Source organism: Capsella rubella, unplaced genomic scaffold (genome assembly GCF_000375325.1).
Source record: "Capsella rubella cultivar Monte Gargano unplaced genomic scaffold, Caprub1_0 scaffold_5, whole genome shotgun sequence".
NCBI lineage: Eukaryota > Viridiplantae > Streptophyta > Magnoliopsida > Brassicales > Brassicaceae > Capsella > Capsella rubella.
The window spans coordinates 8,530,975-8,544,256 of NW_006238919.1; the positions used below are offsets into that span (position 1 = coordinate 8,530,975).

Consider the following 13,282-nt stretch of genomic DNA (forward strand, 5'->3'; position numbering starts at 1 on the left):
AATTTGTCAACTAGTGTTTTCACTATAAATGTATTGACTTCACTTCATCATTTATTCATAATTCATCCTCACATCTAATAATTTTTAAGTCTCCTTCTTCTCTACCATTCTCTCCCCTTTTGCGAGTCAATATGACTAAGTTCACAACCATTTTCATCGTGGCTCTCCTTCTTTGCTCTACGCTAACCTACGCGGCCAGGCTGACTCCCACGACAGCCACCGCTTCGTCCAGAGATATCTCCGTCAAGGTTTGTTATCTTATCTTTGTATCTTCTTCCGAATCTTTCAACTCGAAAAGTACATATTTGAAAAACTATCAGAGACAGAGTATGTTCCACGCATTAGCAAGGAAAGAACATATGATCGATCGGTTCTATCTTCTATATTAGATTTTCATATATAAGAAAGCTGCATACACCTAGATTATTTTAAGCTCCCTCTAAGATTCTAAAGTACATATATACAACATATAAATAAATATAACTAATAGAAAGAAAAAAAACCAAAAATCTTCCATGCATAAATCTGTAAAATACACTACAACAACAACAACAAAAAAAGGACCATTTCAAATGGAGTTTTCAAGGATTCATAGAAGATTACTAACAAAATTCTTGAAATTTCATTAGAAAAGAAAAAAAAGTTGACGGTCCAATCGGTTTCGAACGAAATATATGTTGGAAAGATTATTAGTCGTAAGACAATAAATCTGTAAAAATAGCCGTTCGAAGTTAGTTTGGTATATCACTCTTTCGGTTTGTCTGATTTAATAAAGTCTTATTTAAAATCACAAGAGTAATATACTGACGATGTGCATGTATAATTATTCTTTTACGTATAGGAAATTGAGGCAGACAAGGCTGAAGAAGAAAGCTGCAACGGAATTGGAGAAGAAGAGTGTTTGATAAGACGAACCCTTGTTGCTCACACCGATTATATTTACACTCAGAATCACAAGCATTAGATTTCTCATTTCTATATATCAGATATTATTAATTAACTAATATTATCAAACCATATATGATATATGGCTATATATATCATCACTCTACTTCCTGTTTTGTTCTTGTTTTTGCTATTTTAATTTTAATTTTTTTTTGTGGGTTACTTTGAGAGAGTTCCTATTATTCACACTCGTTGTATGATTTTATGGATTTTTAATATAGCTATTATAAGTATATTTTTATATTGTAAGGTTTAATGTTAAAAGTCACAACAAAGATTTGTTTCTGCTTCGAACTTTCGAGTTTGGTTGTAACGACCAGCTGTATTTTTTTTTGTCTTCAAATTAGACGCGTTGACTGGGGCAAAACAAAAAGCAGTTGACTTTTCTTGTGAAGACTTGTACTTTTCTTAACACATCTCTATCTGACCACGGCTTTTTTACTGGGCCGATATAGTAAATGATGCATTTATATTGGGCCAAAGCCCTCGAACACAAAAATTGAAATAATCAAAACCAAAGAACAAAAACAGTTTTGTCCAAAAAAAAATAAAAAAAACAAAAACAGTAATTTGGATTCCTAGTTTTTTTATTAGGTGATTTGAGTGACGAGACTAGCTAGAGAAATGATCGTGGAATGAGAAATGTTGCCCTTGATCGTTAAAGATGATCGGAGCCATCATCTAAACATTGCCATTTATCGTAAAGAACTATTTCGGGTGTACTTGACTCTCTACGTTGCAAATTGAGACTATAGTATGTATATCATTATATCAAGTATGATGAACTAAAGTTAGATGATCAAATCAAATGAAGATGAGAGAGTTATCAACTTGTGTTTTTGGATAACAAGAAACTTTTTTGTTTACTTTGTTGACTCATTTTCTCATAAAAGAACATTGTCATATATAGGCCTTTGTATCAACCACGTCACTGAGCAACTATATCCATACTATATATTATCCACAAAAGTGTAACAAATAATAATGTCCCACACTTATCATTATCCAAATATCCAAATCCAAAAAACATTCAAACCAACCCATTTCTTTCTTCTATCCAAAAACCCAAGAAAAAAACAATCTTAATATCTTTTCAAATAAGAAAAAAAAAAAAAAAAAACAATTTTACATCAAATTTTTGATTGATGAATCCAAGAATTAAAAACAAAGAAACACACAAAAGTGTTTCTTGTCTTTTAGCCTGAAAATTGTGTAAAATCAGTTTCTTGGAGTCAGGATCCATGGAGCTTCAACAATCTGTAAACACAAAGACAAACATAAACTATGAAGAAGTGATGTTTTGACTCTCACAAATCTCCTCGTCTCGTTCCCTCTCTCTCTCACTTTCTCCACATAACTCTCCACTTTACCATTAGCCCTTTCGATCAACACCTCTAACAACGATCTAACCGTCTCAAACGTTACCCTCCCGGTTAAATCCACCACGTATTTCCGGTTACTCGGTACCGATAACGACGACGATACCCGATCTATCCACGTCGCCTGTTTCGTTGATCCAACGGTCATCACCGTTGACGAATCTTGACACCGCGGTTTTCGCGACGCTTTCACAAACGTTTCGACCGCGTTATTACAGACCGTTACTAGCGTTTGCTTAACCTTGTCTCCGTGTTTCGGATTGGTTAAACCGGCGAACAAATCGTCGAAAACGTTGACATCGCTCGTCTTGTCGAGATAAACCGAAACCGCGGTGCTGACGAAACGCTGAACGCAATCGCCGATCAATCTCCTCCCGTCATCGGAACAAATCGCGTCGAGAAGTTTCAAACTCGAAAACACCGAAGATTCTCCGCCGCCGGATGAAGAATAAAACGCGACGACCAAGTTCTTCGCAAAGCTACCAACGATCGCGGAAGCGAAACCCGACCCGGATTTAGTAAACAGCTTATCCATAACCCGATCAGTAAAACCCGACCCGGATCCATCATTACCAGAATCAATCCCTCTGATCAACCCAACGGTGATAGCTTGTGTGAATCTGATCAAAGACGAGTTGAGCTCATCGGACTTGGCGATTTTGGAAACCTGTTTCAAACTGTTGGGGATTTGATCCGAATCGGATCTGAGAAACTCAGTGAGATCCTTAGAGATGACGCTAACGGCTTCGGCGGAATCAGAAGCAGCTTCGACGAGGTTGAGGAGAAGAGCGAAAAGCTTGGAGATACGTTTCCGTTTCTGGGAAATTGAAGGAGAATGATAAACCCTGAAAGCACCATAACCACTCACTGCTAACAAAATCCACTTTTTGTTCTTGAGAGCGAAATCAAAATAGCCTCTTTTGCTCAACCCTAGTTGTTTATCCATATAACTAACACAGAGAATCGAAGAAGAAGATTAAAAATGGAAACTTTACTTGCTACCCGGAATAATCTCAAACATGGTTATAAACCCTTTAAGCAAACTCAGAGCTCTCTCACTTTCCCGGGAAAAATAAATGAGAAAGGAACCAACTTTATTTTTTTTGAAAACAGAGCAAAAACTATAACAAGTGAGAAAAAGAAGGAAGTGGTGGGAGAATCAAGAATCTTGAAGGAATGAGAAAGAGAAAAAGAAAAAAAAGATCTGTTAAGAAATGGAATTGGATAAGAATTCAAATGGTGACGTCAAAGTTGTTAACAGAATTGTAACAAGAGAGAGAGAGAGATAGTGAATTATTGAGGGGGCTTTTCAGCCAGGTATGTGATCTGCAACGATCAAGTAGATGTGATGCAGACAAAGGTACATGCGTGTGATAGAGAAGAAGAAGATGAAACCATTGGGGTTTTTTCTAGGATTAATTGGGTTTTTAGTACATTTTTGAAACATAATTGTAAAAGTAGTACATTTACTATTCATTATTAACAAACTAATACATTTTTACTATTTGGACACTATTTATACACTATTAAAAATCCCCTTAAATCTAATAACTAAAAATATTTATCAAAATATATTTGTTTTCTATAAAATTTTAGTTACATAAAAATTTATATTTTTTTCTCTATAATTTGATATGCATTTTTTAAACAATAATTTCAAATATTTTTCAAAAAAAATTGATACGTCCAGCTATCCTTATGTACAGTTGTGTGTCGATGTACGGAAAATCATCCGTACAGCGGTCTATATATACGTATAATTATATGTGTACAAATATTTTCTGGTCTATATATGTATATTTGTTTATGTGTAAATATATTTATATGTAGTTATTTCTCTTTGTACAAATATTTGATGTACAATAATATGTTACTGTACAGTTGTCTGTCTGTACAGATATCTTAAATAGTAAAATTGTACTATTTTGCTAATTGTGAATAGTAAATGTACTATCTTTATAATTATGTTTCAAAAACGTACTACTTTGCCAACACACCCTTTTTTCTATTGGAAGGTTCGAGCATGGGGGTTGATGATGATAAGTCAGTTATGGAGTCTTTAAAATTCAACAACAATCTTCTTTCAAATCTCAATCCATAAAAGGAAATATATATATATATATTTTTAATATATACTATTAAAAAAAAAACTCATTAAAAACCCCTTATCAAGAAAGTTCATGGTCATCGTGGTAGCTGCGTGCAAAATTTAATAACAAGATAAAAAACACCATCTATGTTACTATATTACATTTACATGCGCACATAGTTTTTTTTTTTCTTCTTACATAAGCTGATGCAGGACATGTAGGTTGTGTCAGTAAGACACCACAATTGGTGGTAGAGCCTAGATTCCGCAGTTTTCTCTCGTCAAATGGAAAAGGCTTACCTTACCTCAAAAGAGATTATGATAAAATTGAAATATGAAAATAATGTTGAAAGATTGATGAATACTACTCCATTAGAATAAATAAACGTATTCTGAAAAGCAAAAAAGCATTAAATATTGGGATCATTGATTTCAAGCACGAGCAGCAGCAGCACAGAGGAAAGAAGCGGTGGATTATAGCTCAAGATTTATAGGAATATGATTTATCACCCCAAATTTCATATATTAGTTTTTTCACGTCCAAACTAATATTTATATTTATATATATATATTTCAACTTATAATTCATTTTTATCTTTCAGATTTTTACATAATTCAGATTTTTTTCTTATATAACAAGTTGAAGCCAGTGGATAATGGCGGTGGCGATTTTGTCCCATAAATGGAAAGTTAGAGAAGAAGCAAAAAAGTTAGGTTTGTATATGAAATCACAGCCAGACACGTGGACGGTGAGGTGCTAACGCCTTGGAAGAGGCGAGCCGTCGCGTCTCTTGCAAGTCGGAGTTTACTTTCACCGCCAATAGAGTTCTGTTCCACGTGGCAACACGTGGCATCTTCTTCTTTATCTCCGGTCCTCCTCCAATCTCATCGTATTTAATACCATGTTTTGTCTCTTCGACCATTTCAAAGTTCCAATATATTCGGAGGGTTCATATTTGTTTATTTTCTTTTCCTTCTTTATTTTATTGTCTCTTCTTTTTATCCGTACCAAAATGCTTTACTAGTTCTTCGTGTTGAGAAACTTCAGAGATTTTGACTGTTTAAAATGTGTAGTTGTTGCCCAAAAAAAACAAAAATGTGTAGCATGGTCAACATCTAAATTGTAATGTCATCTCTAACATTTTTCTGCGCCACCATAACCAATTAACCATTATCATCACAATTGTATAGCTGTTTTATTTACAGATACAAAGCCATGCATCTTTTTCTTTGTTTTGGAAACGGCAGTGTTACAAAAACTATTCACAAACATAACTTAATATAACATATAGAGAGAGAGGGTCACAATCACAAATACAGCATCATGTTGTTCATCATCAATATTCAAGCCCATCGATTTGATTTCTTTCTTCGCCTCGCTTAACCTGACCAGCCGTGGGACATTATTCTTCCAGTGGCAGCCTTCTTTTGATTAACAGTGAGTGACTTTGGTCTGAAGGATTCAGGTGTCATTTCTTGTAACTCACAGGCACGTCGTCGTCATCTTCAAGATCACTGAAGGATACATCTTCATCCTCACCCTGCACAGGATGGTTGGTGACCGTGCTAACCGTTCCTGCATTATCTTCATCCTTCAACCAATCATCAACATCATCATCATCATCCACTTGAACATCAATAAGCCTAGGTGAAGAACCAGTGACTACTGGCTTGTCATGAGACACTGCTGCAGGTCTTTCTTCGATGACAGGCTTGTCGACAACTTGTATCTCCTTGCTCTCGACTGTGTGCTTCTCTGTCTCAAACTCAGATGTTTCAGTTGAATGTACTGTCTCCACAGCGATGGTTTTGACAGGTTCTGGTTCTGATTTCGGTGAAGGATTAGTAGGTTGAGAAAGAGGTACCACATTTGCACTAGCAGCTTCCGCATCACCACTCTCTGGCATCACTACTGGACCTTTGTTTCTCTTATGCAGCAGTTCGTGAGATAATAGTGCTCTTGATTCAAGTACCTGTGTATGAAAAGGTAAAATCAGTGATTCACATCCTAGAAGTTTCACTCTGTTTTTCCATTATTATTTTAAGCACTCCACAAAATTTGCAAATCTACCATTAAACTTGCAGACGTAATTCACATGCTACTATTAAGGTTCGTTATTAACAGAGAATCATCAATTGAAACATAAACCATAACATCCAAGTAGCTAGAAAACACTGTAAGCAGAGGAAAAATATAGGAACTAGCACCAGTGGTGTTAAGAATCAAGCTTACCTGAGGAGTTGAGAGAATCAAGGCATCTTCTTTGCTGAATATAGGATGCACAAGTACAAAGTAAATCCTCCAGAAGCAATACTCGCTCATGTATGAAGGGCAAAGCTCAACCCTCAACGCAGCCAGACTCGGTGCAAACCTTTCCACAACCAGCGCATGCTCATACTGAGCATCAGTCATTTCAAAGTCTGAAGATAACAAATAACTTTCAATTCCAGCATAAACAAGAGCAAAAATGAAGAAACACACTAAAATCTCATAAAACTAAACCAAAGATCAATGCCATTTCCAACTAACCCTAAACACCTAAAACCATTTGATTACAATGTAGTGCGAATTCGAAAAAACGTACCATCAAAGTTATCATCCTCATCAGGAAAGGGGAAATCAAGCCATGTCTCAGGATGCAGCGCAAGGTCCCTAGCAAACACAACTACTTCCTCAGTCACACCAATCGCATCTCCAACCGCAACATCACGGTCCTTGGAGTCCGCACCTTCCGATCCCAATTGCAAGAAATTAGAAGCGATCTTCGTGAACTCCGATACAGGTAAGTTTCCAGAGAGTTTCGAGATCCCGGTCTTAAATCTACCACCGATCTCCACGAAATCGTTCCTAATCCCAGCAATCAGATCCTCATCACTCTCCGCGAGATCCGACGACCTCCGAGTCTCCTCAACGTGATCAGACGAATCGGAAGAAGAAGGCGGTGGCGCGAGGAAAGAAGCAACACCCCATAGCTGACTTCTCAAGGTCTTGGTGAGTTCAGAGATGTCTTCCTTGACGCCTCGTGGAGACTGTGATTGCAACACCGATGGTGAAGACGGTTGATCTGAGCCGGAATCTTCAATCGATTTGGCATTCATCGTTTCTTTTTCATCATCATCATCCTCATCGATCTTCAGAGAATTGGCAATGGATCTAGCAAACCATGCCATACTTTTTTTGTTTTTGGATCTCTCACAAGCAAAACTCTCGAGTATCGTCAATCGCGACCTTAGAAAAAACCATTTTGACGCTAAACGAAACGTCGTCGTATAATTAATGAAATGGACTTCGTTGCTAAAAAGCCCATAAGGTTTCAAATTGCTGCCCATCTTTGGGTTTGGTTACTTATTACCTGTTATAGAGTTTAGATGTCCAGACAAAAATTCTCATCACAATGTTGACTTGTTGATGATAGTATGGTATCCACAAAGTCAGACACTCAAAACATAGATTTGTTTAAGTTGTTTAAATGGACTTCGTTGTTAAAGCCCATATATATCAAATTGCAGCCCATCTAAAGGTTTTGGACCTTTTGGTTGGTTACTGTCGCTCTTCTACAAAGTTTTTATGTCCAGACAAAAGCTCTCACATCACACTGTGTGATATATACACAAACCCACTCAAAACAGAGATTTGCTCAGTCTCTCTCTCATTTCCAAAAACAGGAAAAGTGATATAAGCCTGTGTGTTTTTGCGCAAAAAACAGTAGTAATTGTTGAATGATTCACTTGTCAAATCTCACTTTCTTTTCAATTGTTCATTACAACAGTAGTAGCTCAGACCAATGTATCGAGACTTTTGGTCTCCACCACAACTTCTGCTCTACTTATCCAGATAAGAATCATAATTCACATCATACTGTACTTTAAGATGTCACTCTATGCAATAACAGTGATTGATTTTTCAAGAATCACGTTTTTGATATTTACATCACATTTAAAGACAATGAGGAGACTGGGAAAAAAATGATGAACTAATGATGATAATGAACCATGAAGTCGAGTCTATAGTCTAATTTCCTGATCTAAGAAAAGCTAATAGAAAACAATACATGGAAAAGAACAAAAGGTTCAAAAGCTTAAAAGAGGCTACAAGTTCAGGTCAAAAGATTTTGCTTTTCTTTCTTTTTCTGTTGTGAATGGTTAAAAAGCAAAACAACCTCTCACAAGAACCCAAGTAGAGAGGTTAACAATAAGAGACTTAATATGATACTTTTCTTCAAATTCTTCTTTTTCCTTTTTTTTTTTCTGAAATTGATTGAACCAAAGACGTAACTTTACACAGTTTTTCTAATTCCCAATGCTAATTGCAAACTGAACCGACATGAAAACATTACATACCCGCCCAGCTTCTTCTTCCCCTGTGTTTCCATCTGCGGATTGCTTCTTCCTTTCGATTGTTACCGCGAAGAAGCAATAGCTTGAGTTTCGAACGCTTCATCTATATATACATCGGTGTAGGGGCAGATTCGCAACTCGCATTTACCACTTCATGGATATCCGCTGAAATTTTGTGTCGATGCCAAAGATTTAAACTGTTGCTATTGGATTGTCCTTGTGAGTTTGCATTTGGAAATAAACATGGTGTCTGAATAATGTAGACTACATAGCTTGAGTAGCTCCGCTGACCGCTGCTTCAACGCTGCATCACACCCGCTCTGGATCACGAGTAACAGCTTTGCAGCAAGACCGACCTCCACAGCAAGAGGCGAACATTCTTCAGGAGCTAATTTGCAGACAGACCAAAGAATCGAGAGCGCATAGTTAGTGCAATTCTCAGACACCCTCATCAGTACCCGAACGGTATAAGGTATGGTGTTTGCAGAGTCTTTGACAGCAACTCTTCCTTCCATGTCTGAACACAAAGCATCAAGAATAAACAGAGCTAATTCCAAACAGTCCGGGTCTAAAGACGGTAAGATATCGACTAATTGAGGCACTGCTCCAATGCTAACCATCAAGCTTCGAACTTGTTTGTGAACAGAGATTGGTTTAAGCAACCCAAGTGCAGGGGAAACTCCATTTCTATGTCTCTTATCCTTAACCAATCTCATCAACCCAACAAGCAAACTATGACTCGAGACCAGCTCTGCTCTAAACCCCTTCTCTTCCACCAATCCCCTAATCAACCTCGCGCAATTGATTTTGGTCTCATTGGATCCATCATTCAACATATCAACAATCAAAGAAACCTTGGCCGGTTGCATCAACCCTGATTTCGAATCCGAATCAAGATCAAGACTCACAAGAATCGCAACGACTTCAGATCCAACAGCATGAGAAGTGAAAGGACCCAAAAGAGAAGAGATAACAGAGACACCTCCTTCTTCAACAACAGTCTTCCTCGCCATAAGATGAGCCACAACAATCTGCTTAAGCTCACTCAACGCATGAACCCTAGCTTGACCTTTAGCTTTCTTCAAAGTCCCCAAAATCTCAATAGCTCGTCCTTGCACATCCTCAGAGCGTTTCTTCATCAACACATACTTCTGGGAGAACCAAGTGTAGATCAAATGATGAAGAGTTTTATTAGGAGTTACCGCATCATCCCAAAGCTCCTGCATTGTAGTTGGGCAAGTCAAGTGACCTAGGTTAAACCATTTGTGAATGTTTGACCTTTCGTAGGTTTGACCAGTACACAAGGTCACAGGATCTTGCATCGGCTCTAACGAGATGGGACAAATGAAAACAGAAGGTATGTCTTGTAAATCTAGCTCCTTTATCATCTTCTTCAGATCCAATTTCTCATCAACAACACCAACACCACCATTAACACCACCGAGAACTCCATCTTTCACAGCGGTATCCAGATCTAAGACTTGCCCAGCACCACCACCTTCAAATCCAATTAACCCATCTCTCTTTAACGGCTGAAACATCGGCATTTTGAAAGAATCTAAAGAAACAAAACCTCAAAAACAAAAAGACCCAATTTTTACAAACTCTTCTTGTCAAAACTCACACAACATTTGGGGAAAACAATGCCTTTTGATAGTAAACAAAAGAAGCTCTCAGAAAGAAACGCATGTCTTTATCTCATAAAGAAGCGTTACAACAACAACAACACAAATCTTCTTCCTTTTTTTTCCCTTTGCTTTAATTTTTAGTTTCTCTCTTTTCAACGGTCAAAAAGAAGATTCATTCAACTCTTGTTAATGATATAACATCATAAACACATGATTGAAGAAACCCAACTGCCCCCTCCAAAAATGTGAAATTTTCACACCACAAATTTCGAGAAACAGAGAAAAGGAGAAATCATGAAGAAGAATAATGAGAAATGGAGGAGAAGAAAACAAATCAAAGAACTCAGTACAAAGGTTTGCACTTTGCAAACTCAGAAGATTTTATTTTAAAAAAAAAATAAAAGGAAGAGAATTTGTGGAAAACCCAGATGACGAAACCAAAAATAAAATTAAAATCACGAATTCGTGAGAATGACGAAGAAACTCGTACTCTCTTGTTTGTTTTTTTCTCTCTTACCCTCTTCTGAGGTAGTAGTAGTGTGAGTGATTGTTTTGTTTTTGTTTCCTTGAGAGCAGAAAAAAAGATTAAAAATATTAAAAAGGGGTAAATAAAAATAAAAAGAAGAAAAAAGGGAGAAATTAAAGATTTCTTGAAAGATTCGGGTGGAAAATCTAATTAAAGAAAAAAAACTAAAGATAAGGTGACCGGGTGATTCACTTGCTATAACCGGTCAATTTAGTCCTCTCGACTCGCGCACCACACGTGCAAGCTACACCACATGCCCTCACCTCCCGGTTTTATTATATTATTAATCACTTTTTTTAGCTTACCATTGAATTTATGAAATAACTTAAGCTTAGTAATTTTTAGATTTCCAATTTTGTCCCTAGCTATAAAATTACAACATTTATAACACTCTCAAATCTCAATAACAATATTTATTATTGAACAAAACAACTTTCTCAAAATTATGCAAGAAATGTAATAGTTCAATAAAATGTGGAATAATCTGTTCTAAATACTTTGATTGAATAATGTTAGTTCTTTTTATATATTCAAGATAGGAATATCCTTTTTAAGTAGTCAAAAGACAACAGTAACATTCTAAAACCCTCTTGAGTTCTACAGCTTTTTTTTTAAGTTTTCTTAATATTCACGCTAAGTAAGGATACATACTTTTTCTCAATTTTTAAATTTTTAATAAAATGATGTAAACAAGAAACAAAAAAAAAAGGAGGGTAAAGTGGTAAAAAAAGGTTAAAGGTATAAATTGAGAAAAATACCGCACGGTAGTCAAAAAAGCAGGAATGAGAGAGTTTATAAGTTTTTGCACAAAACTCCAAAAACCCACGGGGAAGAGTAACCCGTACAGGTCGGGGCACGTGCGACGATAATCTCTATGTTTAATTTTTTTCTTCTTCTTAATTAATCTCTTTTTAATTATAATAAAACTCATCGTTACTCACACCATCAAAGCAATTTGTTTAACCAATACCCTTTTTATATATACTTAGTAAATAAAAAACACATTCCCATGATATTATTAACTCGAACAATTGTTTCTAATATTTATATAAATTTGTAAAATGGCTATAATAATATCTCTAAAAAAAATAACGAATTTTTAATTCTAGTTTTTCTTGAATCACTAAAATGGTTACAATTACAAAGTTTAAATTAAAAAAAAAAGTAAATAAAATGGAATTATGGAAAAAAGAAAAGAGAAGAGAGAGGGGGGGGGAGTGGGGACGAGAAACAAAAGGAGCCAGCTAGACATAATTTGACCGTGACAGTGTTTTTGGTTTGGTTTGACTAATAAGCCTCGAGATCATCTCTCTCTTTGCTGCTCTTTGACTGTTCCTTTTACCCACTCGTTGCCCACCACGTGTCCACATCTGCCTCTTCCCAACCCAACCGTGATTAATTAAAACACACAAATCACTCTCACTCACTCTACACCAAACCAAATCAAGATAATTTAATAATGAAAACTTCGAAATTGAAAATTGAAATTGATGGGAGTGGGGATAGAAGAGAGAGAGAGAGAGAGAGAGAGAGAGAGAGAGAGAGAGAGAGAGAGAGAGAGAGAGAGAGAGAGAGAGAGAGAGAGAGAGAGAGAGAGAGAGAGAGAGAGAGAGAGAGAGAGAGAGAGAGAGAGAGAGAGAGATCTGAGGAGACCCATGTGTTGTTTTTGTTGCAGTTGAGTCTTACTGACCCATAACTGCATACTTTGCTGTCCCAAAACACTCTTTTTTTTTCATTCATTTTATATACTATACCCACAAAAACATATATAATCTATATTCATTACTTACTGGATATAAATTTTTGTTTTTAAAAAATGAAAAACTGTAGATTCAAATGAATTGATTTTCATAGTTGATGATAATGATAAAAAAAAAGAATTGTGTATATGAAGTTTTTTTTTTATTTTCTAGTCAAAGTAAGATTTTCTAATACGAAAGTGGACCGGCAAGTGTTTAAATGTATGATATGACGTGTTTTGTAATCAAGTTTTTATTTTATTTTTAGTTCTTTGGGATGTGACTTTGATTGGGATATTTATTTTTATATATTATTACTATTCCATTATTATTAGATAATACTAGTAGTTGTATAGTTTGATTTAACATGTTAATGAATTTAACTCTTTATTATTATTGTTCACTAGTCATTCGAGACCCCCGAGTGCTAAAATGACTTGTTTGAGTGAGTGAGTGAGTGGTCGTGAGTGGTGACTATAAGCAGAAGCGACCCTACGAATAAAAGCGTAACAATTTCATGAAAACCAAGTCACCCTATCATTCAACTACTCTTTTGTTTCGTATTTCTTCATTGTTGGAATCAACAATATATATATTTTATGTTGAACTTTTTTTTGTTTTTGTTTGTTGAACTTGAA

At 36.0% G+C, this 13,282-nt stretch overlaps 5 protein-coding genes across 5 annotated transcripts; 2 read left to right on the forward strand and 3 right to left on the reverse strand.

Moving 5' to 3' along the window:
• The first annotated feature begins 23 nt into the window (after window positions 1–23).
• LOC17887381 (phytosulfokines 3) lies at window positions 24–1,188 on the forward strand. The gene is made up of 2 exons (XM_006292070.2): window positions 24–248; window positions 842–1,188. Exons 1-2 carry the CDS (start codon window positions 132–134, stop codon window positions 962–964), a joined length of 240 nt encoding a protein of 79 aa, XP_006292132.1. The 5' UTR covers window positions 24–131; the 3' UTR covers window positions 965–1,188.
• An 855-nt stretch (window positions 1,189–2,043) lies between these two features.
• Window positions 2,044–3,730, reverse strand: LOC17886487 (protein PHLOEM PROTEIN 2-LIKE A10). The gene has a single exon (XM_006291281.2). The coding sequence runs from the start codon at window positions 3,268–3,270 to the stop codon at window positions 2,164–2,166; it is 1,107 nt and encodes a 368-aa protein (XP_006291343.1). The 5' UTR covers window positions 3,271–3,730; the 3' UTR covers window positions 2,044–2,163.
• On the forward strand, window positions 3,539–5,451 carry LOC17885612. Its single transcript, XM_006292395.2, is given in 5 exon segments — window positions 3,539–3,589; window positions 5,033–5,238; window positions 5,240–5,288; window positions 5,290–5,303; window positions 5,439–5,451. Coding segments are annotated over 5 exon segments (333 nt in total).
• Window positions 5,452–5,570: 119 nt separating this feature from the next.
• Window positions 5,571–7,630, reverse strand: LOC17885100. Its single transcript, XM_006290955.2, has 3 exons — window positions 6,999–7,630; window positions 6,647–6,834; window positions 5,571–6,386 (listed from the first exon to the last, which is right to left on the reverse strand). Exons 1-3 carry the CDS (start codon window positions 7,582–7,584, stop codon window positions 5,883–5,885), a joined length of 1,278 nt encoding a protein of 425 aa, XP_006291017.2. The 5' UTR covers window positions 7,585–7,630; the 3' UTR covers window positions 5,571–5,882.
• An 879-nt stretch (window positions 7,631–8,509) lies between these two features.
• LOC17886365 (U-box domain-containing protein 30) lies at window positions 8,510–10,945 on the reverse strand. Its single transcript, XM_006292203.2, has one exon. It carries the CDS (start codon window positions 10,296–10,298, stop codon window positions 8,955–8,957), a length of 1,344 nt encoding a protein of 447 aa, XP_006292265.1. The 5' UTR covers window positions 10,299–10,945; the 3' UTR covers window positions 8,510–8,954.
• Between the last annotated feature and the right edge of the window lie 2,337 nt (window positions 10,946–13,282).

Excerpts from the sequence above, each read along its gene's own strand:
- LOC17886487 (XM_006291281.2), bottom strand. The coding sequence starts at position 3,270 with ATGGATAAACAACTAGGGTTGAGCAAAAGAGGCTATTTTGATTTCGCT.
- LOC17886365 (XM_006292203.2), bottom strand. The coding sequence starts at position 10,298 with ATGCCGATGTTTCAGCCGTTAAAGAGAGATGGGTTAATTGGATTTGAA.
- LOC17887381 (XM_006292070.2), top strand. The coding sequence starts at position 132 with ATGACTAAGTTCACAACCATTTTCATCGTGGCTCTCCTTCTTTGCTCT. Across the intron at positions 249-841 it reads CCAGAGATATCTCCGTCAAG|GAAATTGAGGCAGACAAGGC; the intron begins GTTTGTTATCTT and ends TTTTACGTATAG.
- LOC17885100 (XM_006290955.2), bottom strand. The coding sequence starts at position 7,584 with ATGGCATGGTTTGCTAGATCCATTGCCAATTCTCTGAAGATCGATGAG. Across the intron at positions 6,835-6,998 it reads TGAGGATGATAACTTTGATG|ACTTTGAAATGACTGATGCT; the intron begins GTACGTTTTTTC and ends TGTTATCTTCAG. Across the intron at positions 6,387-6,646 it reads TGATTCTCTCAACTCCTCAG|GTACTTGAATCAAGAGCACT; the intron begins GTAAGCTTGATT and ends TTTCATACACAG.